Raw genomic sequence first — 27,500 nt, 5'->3', positions numbered from 1 at the left:
TACCTTTTTCCCTTCCTCCTCCACCGCCTCCTTAAACTATTCTCTCCTTCCTTCACCTTTATCCTCCTTCCTTTCATTCTCCTCTCCCTCCTTCACCTCCTATCTTTACCATCCTCCCTTTCCTTCTCCTCTCCCTCCTTCATTTTCTCTATTTCCGCCGACCTTCCTTACTTTCTCTCCCTCCTCCATCTTCTATATTTCCTCCCTTCCTTCCTTTCTCTCCTCCCTCCGCCTTTCCTTGTCTTTCCCTCCCTTCTCTCCCACTTCCTTCTTTCCTGTACCTTCTGCCTCCTCCATTCCGTCACCTCGCCAGGATTAAGTTATGGCTACGAATACTCTGTCACGACCAACACCGCCCTCCTCGGGGACACTGACAAGGCCGCCACCGTCACCATCACCGCCCAGGCACACATTGACGTGACTGCACCCTGCGATCACACCCTCAGAGTAAGTGGTGCTTCTATATAAATCTCCCTTAACTCTTAATCTTTAATGTCCATAACCCTTTCCTCCCTCACTCCTTTTCCTTTTTTTTTTTTTCGGTGGAGCGTTTGTATTAATTTCAGTTTTTAATACATTCTTTTCTTTTTTTTCTTTTCTTTTTAATTACAGTTCATTCCTCTTTTCTCCGTGTTTCCTTCCGGCACCTTTGTTTAACTGTAGTACATCGGTTGCTCCTCTCTCTAACCAATCCACTAGACATTCTTTCCTGTCCTGTGTTCACTCACCGCCCTCTCCGCGACTCTGTTCATTTTGCATCTCTAACATTTGACGCTCATTTTTTTAGCACTCTTTCTAGCGTCTCAATGTTCATTCTGTACCATTTCTCACCTCTCTACATCCACTTACTATCCTTTCCTGCCCCAGTATTCACTTAGCACCATTCTTTTTGTCTCGCCGCAGCTGACCGATGTCAGCCTGCAAGGGTCGACTCGTGCCGAGGAGATGGCGGCGGCGCTCACTCGCTCCAACCTGCGTTTTTCGTTCCAAGACGGGCGCGTGGAGGAGCTGTGCGCTGTGCCCACCGAAGAGACCTGGGTACTCAACCTGAAGCGAGGTGTGCTGTCAGCCTTCCAGACTTCTCTCACGCGGCCCGGTTCAGAGGTACTGTGCTGTAACGTTTATAGTGGTTGTTGAAGATCTTACTGTTGTTGTTACTGTTGTTGTTGATGAGAGTGATGAACAAAGTGTAATGAGGCTCTCGGCCCACCCACAGGAGGTGCAGGAGACAGACGTACAGGGTGTGTGTCTGACGCACTACGAAAACAAGCTAGAGGGCGACCTGCTCACCATCACCAAGCAGAAGGACCTCTCCTCGTGCACCAAGCGACCTGACTTCACCTCCTACCTCGCCTCTGCCTCCTCCTCTTACAACACAGACTCGCCCGTGCAAAGCTGGCCCCTGCTGGACAGCACCAGTGGCTGCAGCCAGACTGTGGAGGGCGGCATCCTGACTGAGTCCTCATGTGAGGAGACCCATACTTTTCGTCCCTTCTCCAGGCAGACTGGCGGTGCCTCCACCAAGGCCACCTCTCACCTCAGGTTGGTGAGCCGCGACGGGCCCGTGCCGACCTCCACAGAGCAGCAGTTCACCAGGAGGACCCCAGTCTTCGAGACCATCACCGAGGCCTCAGCCAACAGCCAGGCAGAGACTGTCACCGCCCTTCTCCAGCACCTCGATGAAGTCTCCCACCAGGAAGTCCGGCCCGAAGCCCCAGCTCTCTTCTCCAGGCTGGTCATCGCCCTGCGCGGCCTTGAGTACCCGGTGCTGTCCAAGGTATATGCTGACACCACGGACACGCACTCCCGCAAGTTCTTGGTGGACGCCATGCCGCTGGTGGGCACCGCCGCCGCCGCCGCCGTCGTCAGGGACATGTACACCAACGGCGACCTGAGCCAGGAAGACGCTGACGCCTGGTTCACCTCCCTCGCCTTCCTGAAGAACCCGACCTCAGACATGTTCACTGCCATTGCAGTAAGTGCTCCATGTTGTTGTTTACTACCATTGTTGTACTGTCTGTTGTTTGACTGACCAGCGCGTGTGTCCCACAGGTTGGCACACCACAACATGCCCCGCCCACGCATTAAACTTTTCCCTCCACCCACAGCCCATGCTGGAGAGCGAGCCGAGCCAGAGCGCCATGCTGGGCACCTCAGCGCTCGTCAACACCTTCTGCAAGATCAACAGTCGTTGCGGCGAAGACTCCGGCGTGCAGCAGGTGATGCGCCGTGTAGAGGCCCAGCTTGGCTCAGGCTGCCGTGCCCTAAATGAAGAACAGAAGGTCAAGATCCTAGTGGCTCTGAGGGCCCTTGGCAATGCCGGCCGCTGGGTGAATGCTAAGCAGGTGCTGGAGCGATGCTACACCGAGAACAATGACATGGAGGTGCGTGTGGCGGCCATCGAGGCCTGGAGGCACACGCCCTGCGAGTACGACCGCACCAATTTGCTGGCCGCCTACCAGGACGAGGCACAGGACTCCGAGGTGCGTATCGCAGCCTATCTGTCTATTATGACCTGCCCAACTCCCGCCGTGGTGGCCGCTGTCAAGGACCGTCTCACCTCCGAGGGCGTCAACCAGGTGGGCTCCTTCGTATGGACGCACCTTACCAATCTGCAGGAGTCTGCGGCGCCTGGCAAGGAGTGGGCACGCGTCCTGCTGGGGGAGGAGCTGCTCGCCAACAAGTTCAGCACCGAGGCACTCAGGTTCTCACGCAACTACGAGTCTTCCTTTTTCATGAACGAACTGAATGTGGGCGCCTCTGTGGAGAGCAATGTGGTCTTCTCTAGCAAGTCGTTCCTGCCACGCTCCGGAATGCTTAACCTCACCGTGGACTTGTTCGGTGAATCTGTCAACCTGTTCGAGGTGGGCGGCCGCATCGAGGGCTTTGAATCCTACCTGGATCGTCTCTTCGGCCCCGACGGCTACTTCCCCGAGGACACCGTCGCCACAGCCCTCAGGGGTCTGCGCCAACAGAAGCGTGAAACAGAAGCCACCACACTCGAAGACTTCCTGGAGGAAGCCACTGACGAACCCCGAGGCTCTTACTACCTCCGCCTCTTCGGCAACGATGTGCACTACCGCCACTTCCGCGGCCTGAGCGGCAGCAACGAGCCCACAACCAGCCCCCTCGCCCTTCTGATGGAACTGGCACGAGGCGGCAAGGTGGATTACACCAAATCCTACCAGCTGCTTGACGCTCACTACTCCGTGCCCACTGTGACAGGCCTGCCGCTCACCCTGGGCGCCCAGAGCACGGCCACGGTGGCTCTCAGGATGGACGGCTCCTTCAGCGTTCAAAGCCTCACCGATGTTAACATCCAAGGACACCTCCGTCCCTCAGCGGCCATCCATGTGGACGGTGTGATGGTGGTGGACGCCCACGTGACAAGCGCAGGTGTAAAGGTGTCCTCCACTATGCACACTTCCACCGCTCTGGAGGGCAAGGTGCGCGTCAGCGGCGGATCGTTGGTGGACGTGGCCTTTGACACTCCCAAGCAGCGCACTGAGTTCATCGACATGGAGACCAAGTACTTCTACGTGCGTGACGACAAGGATGAGGAGATAGAGAAGGAAGAGCCCCTCATCACCATATGCAGCGTGGACATATTGGGCATGAACCTGTGCAAAGAGATCGCCATGCCCTCCTCGTCTTGCTTCAGCCTGCCCACCACCCTCAGGGCCTACCTCGAAAAGACTGACACTCAGACCGGCTACACCTTCCGCTATACCAAGACTACTAACGAGATCTCCTTACTGTTTGACGCCCCAGGAGCGCAGAACTCCCGCCGCATGGCGCTCTCCCTCGAGGCGCACAGCAACAAGCTGCTCGCCAAGGTGGATTCCTTCTTCATCAAGGCGGAGATGAACGGCGAGTACATGTGGCAGCACGACAGGAAGTCCGTCAAGACAGAGATCCAAGTGGGCAAAGATATATATCTGATGAAGGGTGGCCTGCTCACCGCCTACGGGGATGTCATGCAAGTGGAGCCTTCACTGGAACTGTCCGTGAACGGCAGAGATTTATTTAACACCAAGGTGCTGATCATCGCTGACAAGCCTCAGAGCAAGTATTCGCTCGAGGCCACCACCTACCACTCCGCAATGAGGGAACCTCTCTCCATTAAAGGTGAGTGTGAGTGTGAGTGTGTGTGTGTGTGTGTGTGTGTGTGTGTGTGTGTGTGTGTGTGTGTGTGTGCGCGTTCCTTCTGCTTCCTTCTCACCTCTGCGTCTCCCGCTACCAGGTACCTTCCAGAAGCACCAGGAGGGCGACACCACAACCTACTCCGCTAGGATGGAACAGGTCGACCATCCAGTCTTCCTGGAATATGACGGCACTTTTTCCCCACGTGACCTGAACACCAAGATCACCATGAGGTACGGCCCCATCGACCTGCTGGCGGAGGAGACCTGGTCACACACCTACGAGAATGGTGTCAGGAAAATCAAGGGCACAACAACTTCCGGTAGCGAGTTTTATGGCGTCAATACGAAGACCGAGAACGAATTGATCTTGGCGCCAAACTCTATTATGTTGACGTCTAAGCTTGACCGAGTCTCTGAATTTGGTTCAGGAGTCCAGACACTCCTCGTTGACCTCCAGCGTACTCCAGGGAACTCCCTCACCGCAGTCATCGATTTGGATTCTATCCACTCAAAGTTCAACGGCAATGCTGACCTGAGGAAAGCCAGCCCTGGTCATTACACTGGCCTGGTAAGTCACTCATTCACTCCTTTCTTCCTCTTCTCTCTTCCATTTTCCTTGTATTATCTTTTTTTTCGCTCATTCCCTCACTCACCCTATTTTCCTCTTTCCTCCTCCATGCATGAGTTCCTCTTAGCTTCCTTCCTCTTATCATATTTCAATAAAATATATCCCTTCTCCTCTTTCCCTTCCCTTCCGTGCTGTACTAATCTTAGGGATGCTGTGAAAAAAAAAAAAAAAATCTGACAAGGATTCGCTTTCTTCCATGCAGGTACAAGCCAAGCTCAGCACACCAGTAACCGGAGAAATGACCCTTATTGACGCCACCGCCTCCATGAAAGACATCTCTCAGCCTGGTACCTTTAATATCAACGCCGAGGTTTCTGTCACCATCCCTGTGACCACCGTGACTCTGACCTCCGAGGTGTACGGTGACAGCCAGCAAGGGAAGATCAACTTGCAGACGCAGATTGGAAACAAGAAATTCGGTCTGATGATGGAAGCCACCCCATCGTCCCTCCTGATTGACGCTGACGTTGTGAAACATGTTGTTGTGAACGCTAAGGTGAGATGTGTGTGTGCGTGTGTGTGTGTTTGCCAAATGTCCTTCATTTATATTTCATAGTTATGACTCTCTCTCTCTCTCTCTCTCTCTCTCTCTCTCTCTCTCTCTCTCTCTCTCTCTCTCTCTCTCTCTCTCTCTCTCTCTCTCTCTCTCTCTCTCTCTCTCTCTCTCTCTCTTGCCTTTAGGACTGTCACACATTCTTCTTTTTCCTCCTCTTCATCCTCTTCCTCTTCCTCCTCCTCCTCCTTCAGTTCCATCCCTTTTACACTTGATAGCGGTAAATGTGAGCCTTCCTGTCCTCACCCAAACACTCCCTGTGCCCGCAGATCAACCCTCAGGGACAAGAGAAGACCCTGCTCGTTAACGTGGAATGGGACAAGACCCTGAACCCCGACAACACCTTCAAGATCGAGGGAAGGATCCAACCTGAAGCCATCTCAGCTGAGTTCAGGTATATATATGTGTGTGTGTGTGTGTGTGTGTGTGTGTGTGTGTGATTCACTGTTTGATCTGCTGCAGTCTCTGACGAGACAGCCAGACGTTACCCTACGGAACGAGCTCAGAGCTCATTATTTCCGATCTTCGGATAGGCCTGAGGCCAGGCACACACCACACACCGGGACAACAAGGTCACAACTCCTCGATTTACATCCCGTACCTACTCACTGCTAGGTGAATAGGGGCTACGCGTGAAAGGAGACACACCCAAATATCTCCACCCGGCCGGGGAATCGAACCCCGGTCCTCTGGCTTGTGAAGCCAGCGCTCTAACCACTGAACTACCGGGCCGTGTGTGTGTGTGTGTGTGTGTGTGTGTGTGTGTGTGTGTGTGGTGTGGTGATGGATATGAATATATGCATATATGATATAATACGAACACAATTCTATAAAACACACACACACACACACACACACACACACACACACACACACACACACTAACAAGTGTCTGGGCTCCCACAGATTCCTGGACAAGCAATTCTCTGCCAGTGGCAGGTTGATGAGAGGGGGCGTGGAGGGGGAGGCCACCTGGTCCCCCAGCCAGCGCGTGGCGGCCACACTGCGCTACTCATTGGACTCCGCCCCATCCCTCACGGCTGCCGTGGACACCACCTTCCCGGGTTGGGAGAAGCAGAGCGTAGACATTACTACCGCAATCCAGGGCAATGAGATCACCTGCAGCGCCTCCGCCACGTGGAAGAACAGTCAGCAGGCGACACTCTCTGTGAAGGGCCGTCTACAGCCCGGCGGTTCCGTGCACGCGGAGGTCATGTTCACTAGCACTGTAGCTGACCTGGAGCGTCTCTCCCTTGCCTTTGACCACGAAATGGCCGGTGCCGCCATAACCTCTAGCCTGCAGGGTGCCTGGAACCACCATGAACTGAACGGCTCCCTGCAGTTGGCGCCTAGCGACTCTGGAGTGGATGGCCTGGCCACCTTCACCTCTCCCTTCATGCAGCCCTTCAAAGCTGTCCTGGCCCACACACTGCAGGACGCGTCCCAGGACACCACGTTGTTGGTCTCCTACGGCAGCACGGAGCTGTTGCACCTGACCAGCGCAGGGCGTCTCAGCCTGGCTCCGGGCCAGCATGACGTAGACCTTGCCCTCAAGCTAAGGACGCAGCTGGAGGTAGTGCCGGATATGGAGGCCACCGTCAAGTACACGATGGACGGCTCAACTCTCAACCTGCAGGTGGACGGCAAGGCAGGCCAACGCAAGATGATGCTCAGCGTGACTGGCCAGCACACCGTGACGGGCGACACCACCAGCGTGTCCGGGGAGCTGAGGTTCCTGACACCTTTTACACAGCCGCTCACCGCCTCTCTCTCCCACAGCCACGACAGCCGCCGCTTCACCTCCCAATTTGAGGTGACCCGTATCTGGTCCACTTACAGTTTCGGCTCCCTCAAAATGCACGCTGAGGGACACATGTTGTCCCAGAATGACATCAATCTTTCTGCCTACATCAGCAGTCCCGAAACCAAGGGATCCTTCTCCTTCACGCACAAGATCGAGAACAACAACTTAACCACCTCGGCCAAAGTGTACGCCAACAGGGAGCTGCTCTCTGTCTCAGTGACTGGCACACTGGATGCTGCCGCACGCCTCCTCAGCCTGGAGGGAGATGTCACCTCGTCCTTCGAGGAGCTGGAGATGAAGGTGAAGGTGGACAGTAGGACAGATGGCAACACACAGAACACACAGGTGATTGTGGCCCATGCTGCCAACCAAGCCACCCTCACCCATTCATTCACTGCCATCGACGCCCTCAACTGGGAGAGCGTGCTCACCCTCAATGAACATTACACGCTGCGGAACAAGATGGCACGCATGGGGGAGGAGTACCAGCACGAGACTGATCTCACTTGGTCTGACCAGCGCCTGGCTCTCCATGGAAGCCTTACACCTGTGCTCACCGCCTCCTCGCGCAAGTTGGACGCCCACCTTGCTCTGGCCACGCCCTGGGAGTGCCTCAGTGACGTTAAGATCGACCTACATTCCGAGCAGCAGACCGCAGGAGAGACCAAAATCTCCGCCGAAGTGGAGTACAAGCCGGGCAGTAAAATCCTCCTGTCCACCAGGAACAATTACAACCACGAGGGACAGTTGTTCTCCGCGGCAACCCTCACCACTCCTTTCTGGCAGCCGTTGGGCTACAACCTCAATCTCACTCTGCGCCCTGAGAAGACCGCTGTCCTGGTGCTTACCCGAGGCCAAGTCGAGACCACCGTGCGTCTGGCAGGTGACTATCAGCAAGATCGTGCCAACATCTCCCTCGGCCTCACCACGCCCTCCCTCCAAGTTCCACTGGAAATTGAGGCGTCCTATGCCATCAGCAGACCGGCAGTGAGTGTGGCTCTAGCCGCTACTTACTACCATAAGTACGAGGCAAAGGTGACCCTTTCTGGCAGTGCAACCAATGCCATGTGCGAGCTTGACCTGTGGGAGTCGATCCCAGACGGCACCTCCTGGACCAACGTTCACCACTTTGAAGGACGCTGGCAGCACCAGCTCCAGGCGATGCCCTTCAGTGTGAACGGCAAGATGACAATTGACTCTACCACCTACCAGGTTGCTGCCACGCTGGACCAGACGGCTTTCACTAGCAGCATAGTGCTGAACGGCAGGGAGGGAAGCCTGGCAGCCACGTGGCTCCTGCAGCCTACCAACACCAACCTCAGCCTCACCTTCCAGTCCCCAGTGCAACTCATCCAGGACTTCAATATGCTCGTGGCCTATGACGTGGCCGCCCTGCAGGGCCAAGCCAGGGTGAAGTATGGTAGCCAGGAGGTGGACTTGCGTGCCAAGATGGAGGACCAGACATTCGTGTTCCAGGGCAAGACACCCTTCGCTGGCTGGGAGGTGCTCGGCGCGTCCTTCTTTGCTTCTGGCACCGCGATCAATGCCCATGTGCTACGCAATGAACGTAAGATTGAGGTGACAGGCACACAGCATCTGCGTCCCTCTAAGGGCAAGGTGGAGCTGGTGGTGACCACGCCCTACCAGGGATACGAAACCATCGCCTTCGACGCTTCTTACAACTTCCTTGGCGAAAACAAGACCATCAAATTCAAGGCGGTGTATGGCACGGCCGAGATCTTTGCCAAGGGTGTCGTCAAGATGGCCGATCCACTTGCTCCCAAGGTAACCCTCAATATCACTACGCCCTTCGCTGAGCTGCGTACACTGCGTGCCTCTGCCAACTGGATCTTGGGTGGTGCCACCAAGACTGCTGCTGCTAAGGTGGTGTACAATGAGCAGGAGTTCAGCTGGAACCTAGAAGCTTCCATGGAAGGAAACACGCAGCAGCTTACCTCCAGGGTGACCTCTCCCTTCTCTGGGTGGACCCAGGCCGCCTTGCAGGCTTCCATCTCAGTAGCTGAGTCACCCTACCAGGTGCGTGTGAGCGTGCACAAAGAGGGAGTAAGCCAGGATTTCAGTGGCAAGCTTATGCTAAATGGTAACACCATTCAGGGTGAGGTGAAGACGCCCATCCCTGGCTGGGAGGTGGTGGCGCTGGACGGCACCTACGCTACCCGCCGTGACTCCTTCTCTGCTGCCATCCGTGCCAAGCGTGACAACGACAACTTTGAAGTGAACACCAACGTCTCCTTTAGCACCCTCAACCCCAAGCTGAAGGTGGCAGTGACTACACCTTTCGCCCAGGCCACCAGTCTCCAGCTGGAGGTGGAGTCAAGCCTCTCAGGACCCCAGAAGACCTTCAAGACAACTTTCTCTAGGAATGACGTAGTTTACTCTGCCGACATGACTTTCAGGGCAGAGAACAAGACTGGCTTCCTCACTGTCAGCCTCAGGTCTCCCTTGCCTGGCCTGACCAGCCTAGAAGTGGAGGGTACATACGACCTGCGAGGTGACATCAAAAAGTCAGAGGTCAATGTGACAAAGGAGGGCGAGAGGCAGCACTTCGCGGTGGCCGCCACGCTAAACGACAACCACGTGATATTGGACGTGGCCACGCCTTTCCAAGGCTTCCAGGTCATGAAGATGGATGCTGATTACACCAGCAGGGCCGCTGGCCATCACCTCCTTGTCGCTAACTTCGTGAAGGATCGCCAAACTTACAACTTCCAAGGAAGCGTAGAGCTGCAGGGCACTGGTATTGAAATGAGGCTGACCACGCCTATCACGCCCATCAGCCACGTGGTGCTTAACGCTGATTATACCCTTCTCCGTGGCACAGCTCAGGCCTCTATCCACTTTGAAAGAAATAATGACGTGTTTGAGCTCCGCACCCAATATCACCTCCAACCTTCAGCCAGCAGCTTCTCCTTGGCTGCAGTGACACCAGTGCCCGGATGGACAAACCTGGGGCTCGACCTCAAGTACAACACAGAGCCCAACAAGCTGGCTGCCAAGGCACTCGTACAGCATGACAACTTCCAGAAGCAGGTGAGCATAGAGGCAACGTACGACACTGAGCGAGGCAGCGTGACAGTGCACACCCCATTAGCAGGGTGGGAGACGCTGGGCGCTGAGTACGCACTGACTGTGACAAGCAGCAGCGAGGCCACGGCACTCGTCAAGGTTATCCACAACACCCGAGAGTTTGCCTTCTCTGCCTACGGCCGCTATACACAAGAGAGCATCACCCTCAAGTTCCAGACTCCCTTCCAGGGATATGAAGAATCTGTCCTTGATGCCAACATTAACGTGGCCACCAAGAATGTGAGGGGCATGCTGCAGGTGGGCCCCTATGCGTTCTCCACCAATGCTTCCTACGTCATTGGAGATATGCTCCTGGAGGTGACCACGCCTTTCCCTACCCTTCGCTTCGGCTCCATAGCCATCAAGCACGCTACTGGCCCGGACAGTTTGCAGGCTTCTGTCACTGTGGTTCATAATAATGACAACTACTTCCTGGTGGGTGAAGCCAACGTGACCCCTCGTGGCTTCCTTACAGCAATACAGACCAAGACGCCCATTGCCACACTGCCCAATGCGACACTCAAGATCCAGACAAACCTCGACAACAAAGCCGAACTAGTCACTGCTCAGCTGACTGCCGGCAAGCATTCCTACAGTCTCCTATTGGCAGGAGACCTACAGGAGAGTTTGGCTGCTCTCAGGGTGGAGATGACCACACCCTTCACAGGCTGGACCCAAATCAAATTCAAAACTAAAGTGGACTTGACGCAGGATGACAAGACCATTGAAGTGGTGGTGGAGAAAGAAGGAGAAGTAAAGGCAATCAGCGTGCATGGCAAGCTGATTGGCTCTGACCTCAGCTTTGACCTAAGGACGCCTTTCACGGGACTCAACCGTCTCAACATGTCTGGCAGCGTCAACCGCGCCAAGAGATCCATTGCCTTCCAGATGATGAACGATCAAGCACAAGGTTCCATCTTGGCCAGCTTCAACAGTGTCAAGTTTGAACTTAAGACACCCTTTGCCAGGATGGAGGAAGTCTCCTTTGAGATCAAGAGGGAGGGCGACAATTACGAGGGCATGTGGAAGAGGAATGACAACTATTTGAAGCTAGAGATGGTGAGGGACCCATCAACACGCAAAGTTAACCTTGAGATCAAGAGCGAGCTGCAGGGATGGGAATTCCTGGCGCTGGCAGGCCGCCTCGATCAAGGGACAGTGGAAGCATACGCTAGTGGCCAAATTAACGAAAGAAAAGTAGAACTTACGATCAGAGGCGAGCGTGATGAAAGGATGAAACAATACGAGCTCGACCTCAAGACGCCTTACAGTGACTACCAGCATGTGACTGGCCAGCTCCGATTCAGCCAGAGGAAAAGGATGCTCAAGATAGAGTCCAACTCATCCAATTTCAAGGTGGAAATGAAGACCAGCCGCCGCTCAGGAACGTTCGAATTACAGATGTTTGTGCCCAACCAAGCACAGAACACCGAACTTAAAATCCTCCTGAACCGTGAAGGAGGAAACATCGACTTTACCTCCCGCTTTGAATTCCTGAAGTCTCTGCACTACAACTATGCAATCACCTTGGCGAGGGAGATCGAGATGACACAGCGCTTGGAGGTCAATGGCTTGGAGATATTCACTATGGAGTTCCGTGGCAATCCAGAAACCGACTTTTTGCACCTCGACATCCACGGCCGCCTTGAGGGACGTCACACCAACTTCCACATTCACCGTGAGGGCTTCCAAACCTTCAACATCATCCTCAAAAGGGAGGTGACAGAAAGAGGCAGCACCACCACCAAACAGCTTTCCATGGAAATGACAGGCGAGGGAAATCTGCCCGAGAAGGGCATGATCCATGTCACTCTTACCAACAGCTTTGCGACCGTGCCTCGTACCACAACTGTGCATATCGAGCTCGACCGCACAATCTCCCCAAAGCATGTCAAAATGGAGGTGACTCTGCCTGGCTCTAAGCAGTACATCCTGGACGTGAACTACAATATAGACCTACGCAACCCTAGCGTCGGAGACTTCAAAGTGAGCATCTCGACACCTGACAGGAAAGCTGCTCTCTGGAAGAACTTCACAGGCAAGTGGGACATCCAAAACCCACAGCAGACAATGTTTGAGCTTGACCTGTCTGGCAGAAAGTACAAAGGGGAGGGCCTCTTTAGCCCCATAATGTCTGACCTAGTGTTCACTGCTGATGGAGTGGAGGAGAGGTTCTTCCTACAATGGAGATTCCTGCGCTCTGGCAACCAGAGGGACTACTATGTGAAGGTGGGACCTGAGTCCTCCTACAGGATGGCCAAGTTGAAGGGGGTTATCCAAGGCATCCAAAAAGGTAGAATAGAAGGAGGATTTAAGCTTTCATTCCAACCTGATGAGTTCCACTTCACCACCTCTTGGAACCTCAGAAGAGATGGAACATTCTCCAGCCAGGGTGACTTCACTTACGGCGAAGCCAAGGGCAACCACAATTTCACGTTCCAGCGTGATGCTGCCAGCAAATCAGCCAGCTTTTCCTTCACCGCCAATTCCAGCCACCCCAGCTACCAGCAGATAGAGTTGACTGGCAACTACGACGTACTCAACAAGTTTGTGTTCAACACCCAGGTCACCATCAATGGTAGAGAAAACCGCGCCCATAAAATCAATATTGACATCTCTGACCTCAACCCACGGCGCTCCCGCAACACTGTCAACGTGGCCCTGCGCTTCCTGCCCCCAGCTTTCCAGAGATTCCAGATGACACTCACCCACGACTTCCGCAATAACAACAGCAAGTACATCAAGGCCGAGGCAGTGATTGGCCAGCATGAGTCTCATTTCAACGCTGAGTGGAATCGCAACGATGACTTTAGCGTCCTGGAAGGCAACCTGGACATTAATTCCATGTTCATCGGCGAGGTCGCCATCGGTATGAAGTACAACGTGGAAAACATCAATGATGCCCAAGCAGAAATCCACTACAAGAGATCTATTGAGGGTGAGCCCGAGAAGAGAGTGAATGCTAAGTGGACACGCAAGAGGACACCCAATCATCTAGAAACCGAGCTGGTCCTAGACTCCACCTTTGAGTTTTTGCAGAATGCACGTGCCTATGCCACAGCAGATTTCTCTCAGCTGTTCAACCTCAATGCAGGTCTGGACTTCAATGATCAGCACATCACCATTGTCCTCAATGTGAGCCAAGAATCAGTTGACCTGAACATCACCACGCCATTTGAAGGCTTTGAGAACATCAAAGGAACGATCAACTACAATCTGGGTGGCAAGACACAGAGGGTGGCACTCTCTTACGAGCGAGGCTCACAAAGGGCAAACATGGAACTCATCGTGAATAGGAAGAAAAGGAGAAGTGGAAGCCTGTCGCTTACCCTCACAACACCATTCGAGGTGTTGCGCAATTTGAAGATCAGTGCTAACTGGGGCAGGCGCCAGGCCACTGTGGACTACGTGAGGAATGATGTCCATGTCACCATGACTGGCACAGCACAGCTCGAGGCCGACAAGTCTCAGTTCAACCTGTCATTCACTGCACCCAGCGGCAAAGCCGTCACCATCGCTGCTGCCTATGATGTGGAGGCTTTCATTGCCGGCACAGGCTCTAGCCCCATCAAGCTAGCTGGCCTCACTGTTGACATTGGGGATACAAAGGTCATGTTCGAGCTGAAGGGTTTCCGCAGTGATGAGCGACTCTATGTGGAGATTAACGGCGAGACGTCCTTCATGAGGCTACGCCACCTGCACCTCAAACTGGATTCGGAGCTCAACACGCAGCAACGTGAAGGAACCTTTGAGTTCAGGCTCAATGACTTTGTCTTCGAGGTGCACAATGAGTTTGTGAGGTACGATGACGGTTATTATATAAAGAGCAGGTTGGAGTCTTCGCTGACGCCACTGCCGGCACTTGTGTTTGGCCTGGGCCGCCGTGGAGATGAGCGCATCTTTACACTCGGCTATGGGGAAGAGAAGGAGGTCACCTTCTCCATCAAGGCCAAGAATAATTTCCGCAGCGGTTTCAGTGGTTCAGTGGATATCCCCAACTTTGGGTATGATGGTGTGCAGTATGATGTGAACTACAGATTCCCAAGCAACAACGAGCTGGAAGTGAAGCTTGATGTTCAGCTTGGTCCTAATGATCACCTCGAGGCAGAATTTGAATACAACTCTGATGGCGTGCAGGCCCGCCTCATGTCCCCCTTCACTGGACAACACAGCGCTCGTGTCCGCCGCTCCATCTCTACTGATAGCTTCTTCACTGAAGTTGGCTTCGATGATTACAATCTGAGGCTACGTGGAGGCTTCAAGGATGGTGACATCAAGCGTGGCATCGTGCTGGAGGCAGACATCCTTGGCCATCTCTTCCTCTTTAACTACCAGCTACAGTCTGAGGGCCCACGGTACACAGAGGGTAAGCTAGTGCTGCAAACTCCCTTCCGTGGCTGGGAGAAGATGGGTGGTCTGTTCACTTTCTCTAACATCAATAAGCAGTTGGTAATTCGTGCCGAGGCCTATATACCCTTCTTCCTTAACATCCCAAGGATCACAGCAGGTGTCGATCTTGACCGCAATGATGACAAAGTTGTGGGCCAGGCAACGCTGGACATAGCAGGAGAACAGTTCCTTCTAAGGAGCAACCTTGTGGGCTCCTCTCTATCCCAGGGCTTCCAGGGCTCAATCACACTGCAGACACCTTTCCACGTTCTCACCAACCTTGAAATAGCTGGCAAGTTCAAGATGACCTCCATCAAGAACCTGGAGGCTGATCTCAAATTCATCAACATGTATGGCACATACGAGGTTGATCTTTCCTATGAGGTGACTCAGAGCCAAGTGAAGGCCAATGCCACCATCCTGCCGGGTCACCTCATCGGCAACAAGATCACTCTGCAGCTCGAATCTCTCTCCTCGACCCAGAAAAAGCTGGAGGTCCGAGTTGATGAGGATTACATCACTGCTGAGTACATGCTGGCAACCCCCACTTTCACCATGAATATGGACACTCGTCTTTCTGGAGTGCAACGCCAGCTTTCTGTCAATGCCAAGTACTCAACATTGGAGGACTTGGAGGGTGCAGTGGTCGCCGTACTGGGTGAGCAGCGCCACAAGGTGCAGGGAGCCCTCAGCATCGCTAACAATCGTGTACATGGAGTAGTCCTGCTGGAATCTTCCTTCATCAGTGGGGTGCGCAAGCTGGAGTTCAACGCCTCCATGCCCAATATGTCCTTCAATCAGGTGACCTTCAGCATGAGTCTTATAGCCACACAGACCTATGCCTTCTCCATGGAGCTGGACACACGTGCTGGACTGACAGCCACCACTCAGATTGACATACCCGCTCTGCCATCCACTTCCATCAACCTGCAGCTGTCATGGCCTCGTGCTGCTCTCATGATAACCACACCCACAGCCAAGCACACTGCTGCAGTTTCCTGGAGACAGACTCGCAAGATGCCCGCTGATCAGATCGTGAACATGGAGCTGGACACACCCCTGCTGGGTCAGAGGTATGCCCTGCGCACGGTGATGGGCGGAGGACGCTCCAAGGCTGTGATTAAGGCCGAGCTGGAGGTAGGTAGCGTGACACACTACCTGGAGGCAAACACCTACATGGGACCCACCAGTGGTGGCTTCTCCCTAAGCATTCAGACACCCTTCATGAACATCCAGAAGGCCGAACTACGAGGTTCCCTGGACATGTCAGACACAGTGGAACTCCAGGCCGTAGCCAGCATGGCAGAAGTCACTAACACCTTCATCTTCATCTATAATGCTAACAAGGGCACACTGTTGGCCGAGGCTACATCGCCCTACATCCCCACCGGGCTAGTAAAGGCCACAGCTGAGGTGAGCAGTGTCTTGCCCAACCTTGGCTTCCAGGTGACTCTCATGAATGCCCAGGATGTCATCTCTGGTCGCCTGGACATCAAGGCTCCCTCTACAGATGACATCTCCATCCGTGCCACAGTCACCACCCCACTGGAGTCCTTCAAGACCATGAACGGCCTCATCAAGTACCAGAAGTCCGACATGACCCACCTTATCATTTCACTGGACCATCCTATCACCTTCAGGGCCGCTGCCAAGTTTGCCAACACCAGCAACAAGTTCACTGGCAATCTCACTGTCAAGACTTCCATCACAAACTTTGAGTACTTGGAGGCAGACCTGGAGGTTCCCCTCACTGAGTTCTCGCCCCGTGCCACTCTGACTCTGCCCAATGCCAAGTACGGCATTGGCGCCAACTACTCCACTGAGGGCTACCACACCGAGGCTGCAGCAACCATCTACATGGATGACCAGACCTATGGTGGCACCCTGGGCTTCAGGAGTAAGGCACCCTATGAACTGGCTTACAAGTACCACATCCTTAACACCAACAGTGCCTTCCATCTACGAACAGACTCTTCCTTCCTTACCCTTCTTATGTAGAGACGCCAGCATGCTGCAGTGAATGTTACTCAGCTCACACACCCTAACAGCCCTTGACAACTCATCTCTAGTCAAAGGTCCTACAACAAGAAGAGATTAATGTGAATACTGTCTACTTCCTTTCGTCCCTCCCCACCGACTCCGACAGCTTCAGTATGCTAATTTTAATTCTTCCTAAACCAATGTATATAGACCTAAAACCTGTAGCCCACTATACCACTAGTAGATAATATTAATAAACTTACAAAATAAATGTTGAATTATGAGGTATTATAACCTACAATACACACACACACTGGAGAGGAGGAGGAGGAGGAAGAGGAGGAGAAGCAATGCTGATATTTGTACAAGGGACAATGACTGACACAATAAAGGAGTGTGTTACACTGCTTGTATCATCCCATTCACCAGCACTTAAAAAGCACTCACTTGTAACACTGCATCATTAGGCAGCTAGTGTGTGAAGCACAAAAAAAAATAAATAAAAAAAATTGCTGTATCATCTACTTTGAAACACATCAACAGTGGCATGGTTACACATCTATCAGTGGGGTAGAGTCAGAACTGAGAATGGGAGCAGAAAACAAGTTAAGATAAAAAATATGATACTGCATGGAGGTCAAAGATATGGTGCCGTAGAGAGGGACAGATAATCCTTCCTTCCTCCTTATACAAAGCCATTCAACATACCCTGTACCAAGAATCTACTGACCCCACACTATACCATGTATGTACCACGAGTCTACTGTATCATGATGCCAACTACATCAACTGGTTTCACTACAATAAACGTGTATTCCTACCAGACATCTGGGATTCTGTTCCTGCCTCACTTCATGAAGTTGAAAGCTGCAAAGATAAGGTTATCCTGAGTGCATGTTCATCAAACAAGGCATGAGACAAACAACACGTGTGAAAATATCATGGCACACACAGTGACTACACCTAGTGACATTACAAAAATTTACAATTGGTCAAGAGATTACTAGAAGACCAATCAATCAATGAGAAATACAAGATTTCAGTATCAGCAATACTGTCCACTAAACATCTCAATCAGTTTCAATCTAATTTCTTTAAGTTTCACTTCCATCAATATTCCATCAATATCATTTATCTGTGTTACCAAATCAATCTTAATCTGGTCTTCCAGGAGTTTTGACAGACAACGTTGCATTTCTCATTGTACACACTGCTGTTCTCAAGTCAGATGTACCCAAAACTGCCACATTCATCACTAAAACCTTTCATACATGATACCGAGTACTATAACTGGCTTCATCTCTCTCCCTGCTTCAAAAATAGGTGGTCACATGCCCAACACCAGAACATCTCTACCAAAAGTGGCATTCACCTGTTATTAATGCTTATATCAACATGGAAGACAGGAACAAGGAATGGAGTTTGGGATATGGAAAGAACAAAGAACCATTACATTTTATTATGAAAATGATATGAATTCTCTCATACGACGACAACCAGTCCTCATGAAACAAGGACAGGAATGTTCTTCACCCACTTACATATATACGTACAAATTCATTCATGGTAGCGCGTGACTATTGGCTAGGTATGAAACGGGAGCTGCTCACCTCACTGCTCGACTCAAACAAGCACACAGAGCAGCAGCAATAGTAGTCAGTGAATGAATGCCTCAACTCCATACAACACAGCAGTGAGTGAAAAAAAAAGTGCAATGGATTTCCTCTCAAGTGCCTTACAGATCTTCCAGCAGAATACATTTTAGTAACTAAACTGAATTATGAACCATGTAAAAAAAATTACATTTCGTAACTAAACTGAATTATGAACCATGTAAAAAAAAATTCACGCACAAACTAGGTTCGTTTGAAAAAAGATTTCACCTACATAACATTCTGATGGCACCATTATCTAAATACCCAAGCTGCATGTTGCAACCTTAATACACGTTTGATTGGTCACTTCTGCCCAGTCTTGCACCAGAGTGGGAGGGAGAATGGAGGGAAGGGAAACGGAAAAGGTTCACGTCCATTAACTTTTACAATTCGTCGTGCATTTCTTCCACCTCACCTCCATCCTCATCTTCATCCTCCTCCAGCAGCTGCTCCTCATCCTCATCTGCCTCTTCATACTCTGGCTCCTCTTCCACTGGCTCGTCCACAGCAATGCCCAGTGTCTGTCGCATCATCTCCTCCACAGACTTTGAGAAATCAACAGTGTTCCTCAGCATGTAGCCAGAGCGCAGGGTGGCTGTTGGGAGAAGCCGCAGTCAGAATCAGAGCATCAATATTTGAAATTTTATATGCACATGTACGAGAGATAGAAACCAGCGCAAGAAGTGATGGATAGAAAGGAAAGAGTACACATACAAGGCTTTCAACACCATGAGATGCAGAATGTACACAAATAGTAGCAAGTAGCACAAGAAAAGGTTAAGTGGACAGGTTGAGGGTTTTAGTGATGACTGGGCAAGGCTTTACCTGTGTGGAACATCATCTCAGCAATGTTCTTGGCTTTCTCATCAGCAGGGTCAGACTCCACACGGCGCAGCAATTCCTTGACAAGAGGATGGCGAGGGTTGATCTCCAGGGTCTTCTTCTGGCTCAGGTAGTAGCTGCAGAACAAGTGATGGTTAGATGCCAATTAATTAATGGTGCAGAAAGTGTAGCTAAAGTCTGCTGTGCTGCATCACCACCTGTCCATTGTTTTTACCACCCTATTCTAAAATATGCACTAACTCATATTTTTAGTAAAGTTATGAGAAAATGTAAAACTATTTGAGCATTTATTCAATATAAATCAAAATTCCAACAGTAACTACCTTAAGTTAAAATGAAATTTGAAACAATTCTGTAACACCAATGAAATACAGGACAAAACAAGGCACTCCAGTACTTACTTGCGCTGGACGTCATTAGCTTTGGCATGTGTCTGTGAGGTCACAATCCTCTCCATGTTGCCAGTCCATCCAAACTTAGAGGAAATAAGGACACACGGGGAGCCTGACAGCCTCTCCCCAACCTCAGCCTTCATGATCTACATAAAGAATGTGATCTTCGATAATCACCTACCTTAACACCTCCACCTTAACCCAGCGTGCACCCTTCCCACTGTCCCTCCTTATCTCCTGCAAGGCTTTCTACCAGCACATGTAACAGAAGTGGCACTGCATCTAGTCATTTCCATACACCAGTCCGTCCTTGCCTTCTGTTGTTACTTTCACACACAGATTGTATTCTTAATGCCTTGGGGTCTCATCTCCACAGCTTTTAACGGTGGTAAAATGGATTCCTGTGATAATGGATTCTACATTACAGTAGAACTAAACACATTAAAATCTAACTTATCATCTGTGGTCTTTGAAATTTATGCTCATGAGAACCCAAAGAATTTAAGAACACCAGCATTTTCCTGTATTTCTCTGAAGCACCTTTTGTCCTTACCTTCATGCAGCAGCAAAGACTCCAGCACAGTTACTACCAGACCAAAGCACCACAAGTAAGGGAAAGCAAAGACTACCACCCATGCAGAGAAGACTTACTCCCTATGAGAGTCGTGGGTCTTTTGGTGAGCATTAGAGATAGCCAAGCGTTCCATGTTTCCTGTCCACCCAAACATGCTGGCCACCAGGGCACAGGGAGAATCCGAGAGCCTCTCAGAAACAACAGCCTTGGAGACCTGCGAGGAATTTGGCACAAAAATTAGGTTATTGCCACAGATTGGTAAAGTGTTGGCAGGGATCTTGCTGTCTACGAAAAAGATGCTTTAGCACACTAAAAGTAAATTACTTAGGAATACATGAAAACCTGTAGAAAACCTCTTAAGTGTTGCCCAGGACATGCACAGTGTATGTTTGTGCAAGGGCCAGCGACTCAGGAATGTTAGGACCTTCAGTAGCCAAAAACCTGCTATAGAAAACCTAGGGCAAAATGTTAAGGGCTAGGTTATTGATGGAGATTTCAGGGTACTGGTGAAATTTTCTACAGTTGCATTGCATTGTGTGGTGTTGAATAGCAAGCACCTGATCCTCATTCAAAGTGGCAAATTTAATAGAAGCACCCATCAAAAACCGTAACACCACAAAGCACTTATTTATGATTCTTAGCATAAACATCAATACATAATATAATCTTAGGTTGAGAATTAAAAGACTTGAGGCTAATCCATAAAACAATTGAGAGGGAAACTAGAGGGAAACTAAACACTACATTTACTTTATTAAAACCCTTAAAAAAAACTCAAATCCCTTCAAAGAGACAACCATACTATACTCAAGAATCTAAAAGACCAAATTTGCTTCATCAAAATAAACATTCCAGTAAGATCCTTAAGATGATAAAAAATGCTTAGTTCAATCCATCATCACAACTACCCAAAGATGACAAAAAAATTTATGATGCCGTGGTACAGTGGAACCATGCGTGCTTTGGGATCCGAGGGGCCTCCAAGCGCACGGGTTCGAATCCTGTCCACGGTCCGAGTGTAGGTTGGGCTTCTTCACTCGGGGCAACGGTTTCCTAGCGGGTGGGCTTTGAGATAGGGGGTATCCGAAAAGTATTCCCTTTAGCCCATAAATTCCCGTGAAAAGCCCACATGGTATAGGAAAAAAAAAAAAAAAAAAAAAAAAAAAGGAAACCTGAGTGAAGACCAGACAGGCACATCTAGACACTGGACCCTCACCTCATCCTTGAGTGCGTCTTCACTGAGCCACTTGGTGAGAGGTTCAAACACCTTCTTCAGCTCCTCCAGGCGCTCCTTGGCTCCTTCACCCTCGTCAATGGTCAGTCCTTCCTTGGCCACATTCTGGAACTTCTTGCCCTCAAACTCTGGGATGGCATTGACGGCGTATTCATCGATGGCCTCCGTCAGGAATAGCACCTCATATCCCTTCTTCAGCAGACGCTCCACGAAGGGAGAGTTCTCAACCTGAAGTGCAGCCAACGGTGGATCAGCTTTGTGGAGGTTTTAGTCACCCACAAGAAAACTCAATCTTTTATTATTAACAGTTCCCTTCTCAGACAGTTGCAAGCTGAAGATAAATAAAGGGTAAATCTATTCATCCACATGAAAAAAAAAAATACTTGACAAAAATTCAGTGTCCATTCAGTTGCAAACAATTTAGAACCCAACAGTGATAGTAAAATGCCAAATTCTCAATACACAACAGAATGAAGTCTTCGACACAAGCCTTTAACAGATGATAAATGTCAACTTGAGCAGCTGAACTCACCTCGGCCTTGGAAGAGCCAGCCATGTAGTAGATGTGTTCCTGCTTCTCCTTCATGCGCTCCACATACTCAGACAGAGAGATCATCTTGTCCCCAGAGGAGGAGGAGAGGAAGCGTAGCAGCTTGGCAAGGCGAGTACGGTTGGCCGAGTCTTCAATGGTGCCAAGCTTGAGGCTGCAGAAATGGACTAAAATCAGGCAAGGATTTTATTCTGGATTTTTAGTTCAGAAACCATTCCTTCACTACTAAAACAGTGCCATCAGTTATAATTGAGGAGCCACTGCATCTCTACTACAACTACTAACACAATATTCAAGACCTTAATGATCAACTAAATATTCCCAGTCAATCAAGGTAAATAGGGAGGTGGACACTCACTTGGTGGAGTACTCCTTCCAGAACTTCTCATACTCCTCAGGCTCCAGCTTCTTGATCATGTCCAGAGTCTTGCGCACCAGCTTCTTCTTGATCACCTTCAGGAGCTTGTGCTGCTGCAGGTTCTCTCGGGAAACGTTGAGGGGCAGGTCGTCAGAGTCCACCACGCCCCGCACAAAGTTGAGGTAGTTTGGCATCATGTCCTGTCAGAGCAGAGTGGTTCAGTTTCCCTGCCTCTTAACCCTCACATCCGCAACTCAAATCCACTCACTGCTTATCCACACACACCAACACACACACACGTAACAGACGCTCACCTGGAAGTCGTCGGTGATGAAGACACGACGCACATACAGCTTGATGTTGTCGGTGCGTGTGCCGTACTTGTTGAAGGACTCGCTGGGCTGCACTTCTGGGACAAACAACAGGGACTTGAAGGTCACCTCACCCTCGGCAATGAAGTGAGTCTTGGCCAACGGATCCTTGGAGTCCTTGCTCAGCGTCTTGTAGAATTCGTTGTACTCTTCGTCCTCAATCTCCGCTGGCTTCCTGGTCCAGATGGGCTTGGCATCATTCACCAGAGTCCAGTCCCATGTTGTCTTGGAAACCTTCTTTGTCTTGGGTTTGTCCTCTTTTTCCTCCTCTACCTTTCCTTCCTCGTCTTCCTCAACCTTGTCCTCCTCCTTTTCTTCTTCCACCTCATCCTCATCCAGAGGCTCCTCCACCTCTTCAGTCTTGGACTCCCACAGGTAGATGGGGAAGTTGATGAACTGTGAGTATTTCTTGACCAAAGTCTTCACAGTGTCCACCTCCACAAAGTCGTACGCTTCCTCCTTCAGATGCAGAGACACCGTCGTTCCTGCCACAAGTAAAATGTCATGAAACAAATACAGTGATAGAGAAAAATAAATACCCATCTTAAAATAGGACACCCATGAATTAATATGGTATCAAATAAAAAAATCTAACAAATAACCAAAACTCATAAAACTTCAAAACCCTATTGATTACAATGCATTGGCAGTAATCACATTATTAATATTGAAATGAAAAACAACTAAAACCTTTCAAACTTAAGATGATCCTGATAAACCTAACTAAACCTTTCCAACAAAAAAAAGCACTCCTACAATGATTCTGGTTACTTTAGTGTTCTGGCCACACTAACATCCTGACAAGCCTCTTCCCACAATCCCATGTCCCTGAGCCAGCCAGTGACCCACCTCTCTTCAGGGTGTCCCCACGAGGGTCCTCCACCACAGAGAACTCAGCAGAATCAGACTCCCAGATGTGCTGCTGGTCTGCGTTGTTCTTGGACGTCACCACCACACGGTCTGCCACCAAGAAGGCAGAGTAGAAGCCCACGCCGAACTGACCAATCAGGTCATTGGCCTGCAGAGGAGTACTTTGTTACACCTGCAACACTAGTTCATACAATTTACAGCAAATTTTAGTAAAACAGCAATACCTTGAAGTCAACAGAGAATATAGCAACACTAATGATTAGAAGACATACAACAGCACATTAACAATAACCAAATTCCCCCCTTGAGTACATAATAACCAGACAAACATTTACAAAGTCCCTGGCATTTAAGTGGGTCTTTATTTTTGTTGCCTTTGGCCAGATTTACCCTTTTACATAAAATAGATAAAAAAATGTAACTAAAATTAGGAATGAGGAAAAGACCCTCAAACAAAAAAAACTCCATTAACACTATCCATGACAGCCAGTGTCTTCACACCACCACCACCACAACCCACCTGGTCAGGGCTCTCAGAATCCTGCAGCTTGGAGAAGAACTCAGAGGTGCCAGACTTGGCGATGGTGCCCAGGTTGTTCACCAGATCATTGCGGGTCATGCCAATACCCGTGTCAGTGATGTGAAGGATGTGGTTGTCCTATGAAAGATTCACGTCATTAAAAGAAGACCAAGGCTAACAAAACATTAATAAAGAACTTAGGAGTTTAAAATTGATACAGAATGACCTAAATTTAATAAAGGATGACAAGATTAGTTTAAAACTGATACACTATGACCTAAAATTAACAAAGGATGACTGGAAGAGTTTAAATTTAATATAGGATGACCGAATTACATAAAGCTTAGTTAATAAAGAATGCAAGCTTAAGGTTAATAAAGAATACCTCAGTTGAAAATTAATGACTCCCAAGAAATTTAAAACCATAAAATTAATAAAGGATGCCTAAAATATGCCTAAAATACATAAAGGATGCCTAAAAAATTAAATATAGGATGAATAATATCTTAAAATGCTTAAAATCAACAGAAAACAACAAGGATGACAACAAAGCTTGAATCTCATGTTGAATTTACATCCACAATGTTTTAAAATTAACCCGTACAGCGTCAGCAGATCTGAGACTTTGTGATTTCGCCAGTGCTGGCCACATCATGGATTTTTTTTTTTTTTTTTGCTAAACCAGTCTTAAATGATGTGAAACAAATGAAAATGACAGTCATTCCTCCCAGAACTGACTGGAAGTGGTATTAATTGGTGCGAGATATTTTGCGCTAAGGTTAGCGACTTAGCAAAGCCTTATGTGACTAGTTTATTCGCTTCCTCGTTTCTCACCAGTCGATCCCCGAGTTGGACACATGCATAATATCGTTCCTGAGTTGAAAGAAAAACATGTCATGTTTTGCTGTTTGGGAGCATTTGTGGCTAAAAATAGATACGAGATATCATGATGGAGTGTTGCCTTTCGTGGTGCAAATATTCTCCGAGTAATATGTACATGTATTTCCTTATAACAAAGCGATTGGAAAATTCTTATTTATGTCATACAAAGTTTTCACTACCACAATATAACAGTTACCAAAAACATCAGAAATGGTGAGAGTAAGTAATGTAAATTACGCTGCGTTCATAATAGCGGAGTCGAGGCGTCAGTTTACCGCTACACTGAGCTGAAGGCAGCAGAAACTGCTAAAGTTCAGATATGTAATAAATGAATACAGGAAGCATTCATGTTAGCAGGGACGAGGAGGCAGCATGAGCAATGTCTACAGTACATGATGGCAGTATAATGGTAAGTTTTGAGGACGCAATACCTCCGAAAACACGAGGAAGCTCGCCGACGCCCGGTTCGCTCAGAGTAGCCGACGTATCTCGTACGTCTCTGACGCTGTACAGGTTAAGTTCAGTTAGAATTAGCTCTATAAAGTGTTAAGATAAGGTCGAAGAGTTAAAATTTGCTAAAATTCGCTCGTTAAAAATATGTTCAAAATGAGTTAAAATTAAATTGATAAAATTAGGTCGTATTAAAAATTTGGTCCAGTGTTCAATTTAAGTCATGTTCAAATTACATCACGGTGTTAAAATCTGCTCTATAGAGTGTTAAAAATAAGGATGCTATAATTGACTATAGCATTAAAACTAGATCTAGGAATTAAAATCATGTCCACAGGTGTTAAAATTAGCTGCACAAGGTGTTAAAGCGAGAGCAACACCTTCCTCACCTTGTCTGCCTTGATCCTGATGACCATTTCTGGGTTGGAGTCGAGTTGCTCCTTGTCAGTGAGGGACAGCAGGCGGATCTTGTCCAGGGCATCCGAGGCGTTACTGATCAACTCTCTCAGGAAGATCTGCAAGATGGTGAAGAATTAAAACCAAGTGAAGAAATAAAAAGTGCATGAAAAATCAAAACCCAGTGTGGGGAAAAAAAAAAACCATCGTGCAGGGAATTTTAAGAAGAACCAGCATGTGGGGGAATTAAAAAAACAGCATGTGGGGAATTAAAAAAAAAAAAAAAAAAAAAAAACCAGCATGTGGGGAATCAAGAAGAAGAATGTGAAGATCAAGCACTTATGCTCTAATAAAAAATTTCAATCCACCACCAAGAACACTCATTGCCATCAATATTTAAAGTCCTCCAGCCCAGTGACAACGCACCATCCCCACCACCACCAGCAGGAGGCATGGCAACTCTCCTGTGCTTACCTCCTTGTTCCTGTAGAGCGAGTTAATGATCAACTTCATCATGCGGTTAACCTCGGCCTGGAAAGCGTGTTTCTCCGCCTTCTCCCGCAGCTCTTTCATCTGGAAGGTTTGCACAGTCAGTGGATGGGAGGGAGGGTGCTTCCATTGCTACACACTTCAGTAGATGTGTGTGCAATTAAATAAACTTCAATATATACACTAACAAACAAAAGCAACTTAAAACCAAAGTGGATGAATGATCTAACCTAACAAACTAATCCAATTACGACTACACCAGGGGCTCTCAATCTTTCATTAAGAACCTACTGAGTTATGACCATCTCCCCAAACCCCCAGTAATCTGACATTGAACAGTGTTAATCTAAAGACTGACTAACTCATTAAGCAAAGGTGCAAAGGATGTTGTTAGACCGAAGTACCCTTGGAAATCTTATACCATGTTGATTTAGTGACTATCTCAATACACAATGGTACTGGAAAGGATATCAGCAGATCAGCCATCTATGTAACCTTAGAAATCTTGTGAACCCAAAGTTGAAAGCCCTAGAATAAGCCTAACCCAAGCCAATGTAACCTGACCTAACCCAAACATTAACTAACCCAGACTAACCTAACCTGATTTAACCAAACCCAGACCAACTTGCCTTAACCTAACCTAACCCCCACACTAACCCACAAATCCGCATTACCTGGGCCACATTCAGTCCGTCCAGCTTGATTGCCTCCTCCTCCCTGGCCACCACCCCGTCGTCAGTCCGAGAGCCTTCCCTTCCAGCGCCCAGGTCACTCTCCACCGTACCCTCCCCTGCCACATCATCGTCGTCCTCCGCTGCCCTCACGCCGCCTGCTAGGGTGGAAGTTGAGTTAGTGTGGAAGGGGACAGGGTGGAGGGGAGGTTAGAAGGGGTTTTAAGGGTGTGGGGGAGGGGAAGAATTAGGTTAGGATTCTCTGGGTTCTTTGGGGTTAGGATAGATTAGGTTGGGTTAAGTTGCTTTTGGGGTTAGGTTGGGATATGGTAGTTCTTTGGGGTTAGGTAAAGGAAGCAGTAGGGAGAGTATAGTTAAGTAGGAGTTATTTAAGTTGTACAGGGGTTTAGTTTAGTAGTAAGGGGAATAGTTTAAGTAGTAGAGGGAGTAGTTTAAGTAGCAGAGGGGAATAGTTTTAGTAGATCGTTATTTAAATAGTAGAGGGGGATATTTGAATAGTACATGGGTTACTTTAAATAGCAGAGGGAGTTATTTAAATGGTAATGGTGATAGTTTAGTAGTAGAGTGGGTAGTAAGGTTAGGCTAGTTTGATAATGGTGAGTAGTTAAGTTAAAGATAGTCGCTTCTGGGAGTGTAGT

At 49.3% G+C, this 27,500-nt stretch overlaps 2 protein-coding genes across 4 annotated transcripts in view; one reads left to right on the top strand and one right to left on the bottom strand.

Annotated features, from left to right (window-relative positions):
• Positions 1-16,864, top strand: part of LOC123512719 — a 22,099-nt gene extending 5,235 nt beyond the window's left edge. Inside the window, exons 3-10 of the mRNA XM_045269275.1 lie at positions 314-447; positions 904-1,104; positions 1,217-1,975; positions 2,109-4,128; positions 4,244-4,713; positions 4,976-5,269; positions 5,596-5,720; positions 6,233-16,864. Coding sequence (XP_045125210.1) covers positions 314-447; positions 904-1,104; positions 1,217-1,975; positions 2,109-4,128; positions 4,244-4,713; positions 4,976-5,269; positions 5,596-5,720; positions 6,233-16,604 — 14,375 coding nt within the window. The 3' untranslated portion in view covers positions 16,605-16,864. The remainder of the gene's footprint in view (positions 1-313; positions 448-903; positions 1,105-1,216; positions 1,976-2,108; positions 4,129-4,243; positions 4,714-4,975; positions 5,270-5,595; positions 5,721-6,232) is intronic.
• A 1,165-nt stretch (positions 16,865-18,029) lies between these two features.
• Positions 18,030-27,500, bottom strand: part of LOC123512720 (endoplasmin-like) — a 9,961-nt gene continuing 490 nt past the window's right edge. The window contains exons 2-13 of one of the 3 annotated variants that reach the window (XM_045269276.1): positions 26,845-27,002; positions 26,156-26,254; positions 25,675-25,800; positions 23,954-24,091; positions 23,413-23,581; positions 22,507-23,048; positions 22,193-22,392; positions 21,817-21,988; positions 21,267-21,512; positions 20,128-20,264; positions 19,067-19,200; positions 18,030-18,836 (exon numbers count right to left, since the gene is read on the bottom strand). In XM_045269276.1, coding sequence (XP_045125211.1) covers positions 18,625-18,836; positions 19,067-19,200; positions 20,128-20,264; positions 21,267-21,512; positions 21,817-21,988; positions 22,193-22,392; positions 22,507-23,048; positions 23,413-23,581; positions 23,954-24,091; positions 25,675-25,800; positions 26,156-26,254; positions 26,845-27,002 — 2,333 coding nt within the window. In that variant the 3' untranslated portion in view covers positions 18,030-18,624. Of the gene's footprint in view, positions 18,837-19,066; positions 19,201-19,485; positions 19,623-20,127; positions 20,265-21,266; positions 21,513-21,816; positions 21,989-22,192; positions 22,393-22,506; positions 23,049-23,412; positions 23,582-23,953; positions 24,092-25,674; positions 25,801-26,155; positions 26,255-26,844; positions 27,003-27,500 lie in introns of all 3 variants that reach the window. The other 2 variants (XM_045269277.1, XM_045269278.1) reach the window with 2 other exon arrangements.

This window comes from Portunus trituberculatus, chromosome 34 (genome assembly GCF_017591435.1).
Source record: "Portunus trituberculatus isolate SZX2019 chromosome 34, ASM1759143v1, whole genome shotgun sequence".
NCBI classification, from domain to species: domain Eukaryota; kingdom Metazoa; phylum Arthropoda; class Malacostraca; order Decapoda; family Portunidae; genus Portunus; species Portunus trituberculatus.
Note: the sequence above shows the minus strand (reverse complement) of the source record. Positions and strands in the feature narration are given on the sequence as shown.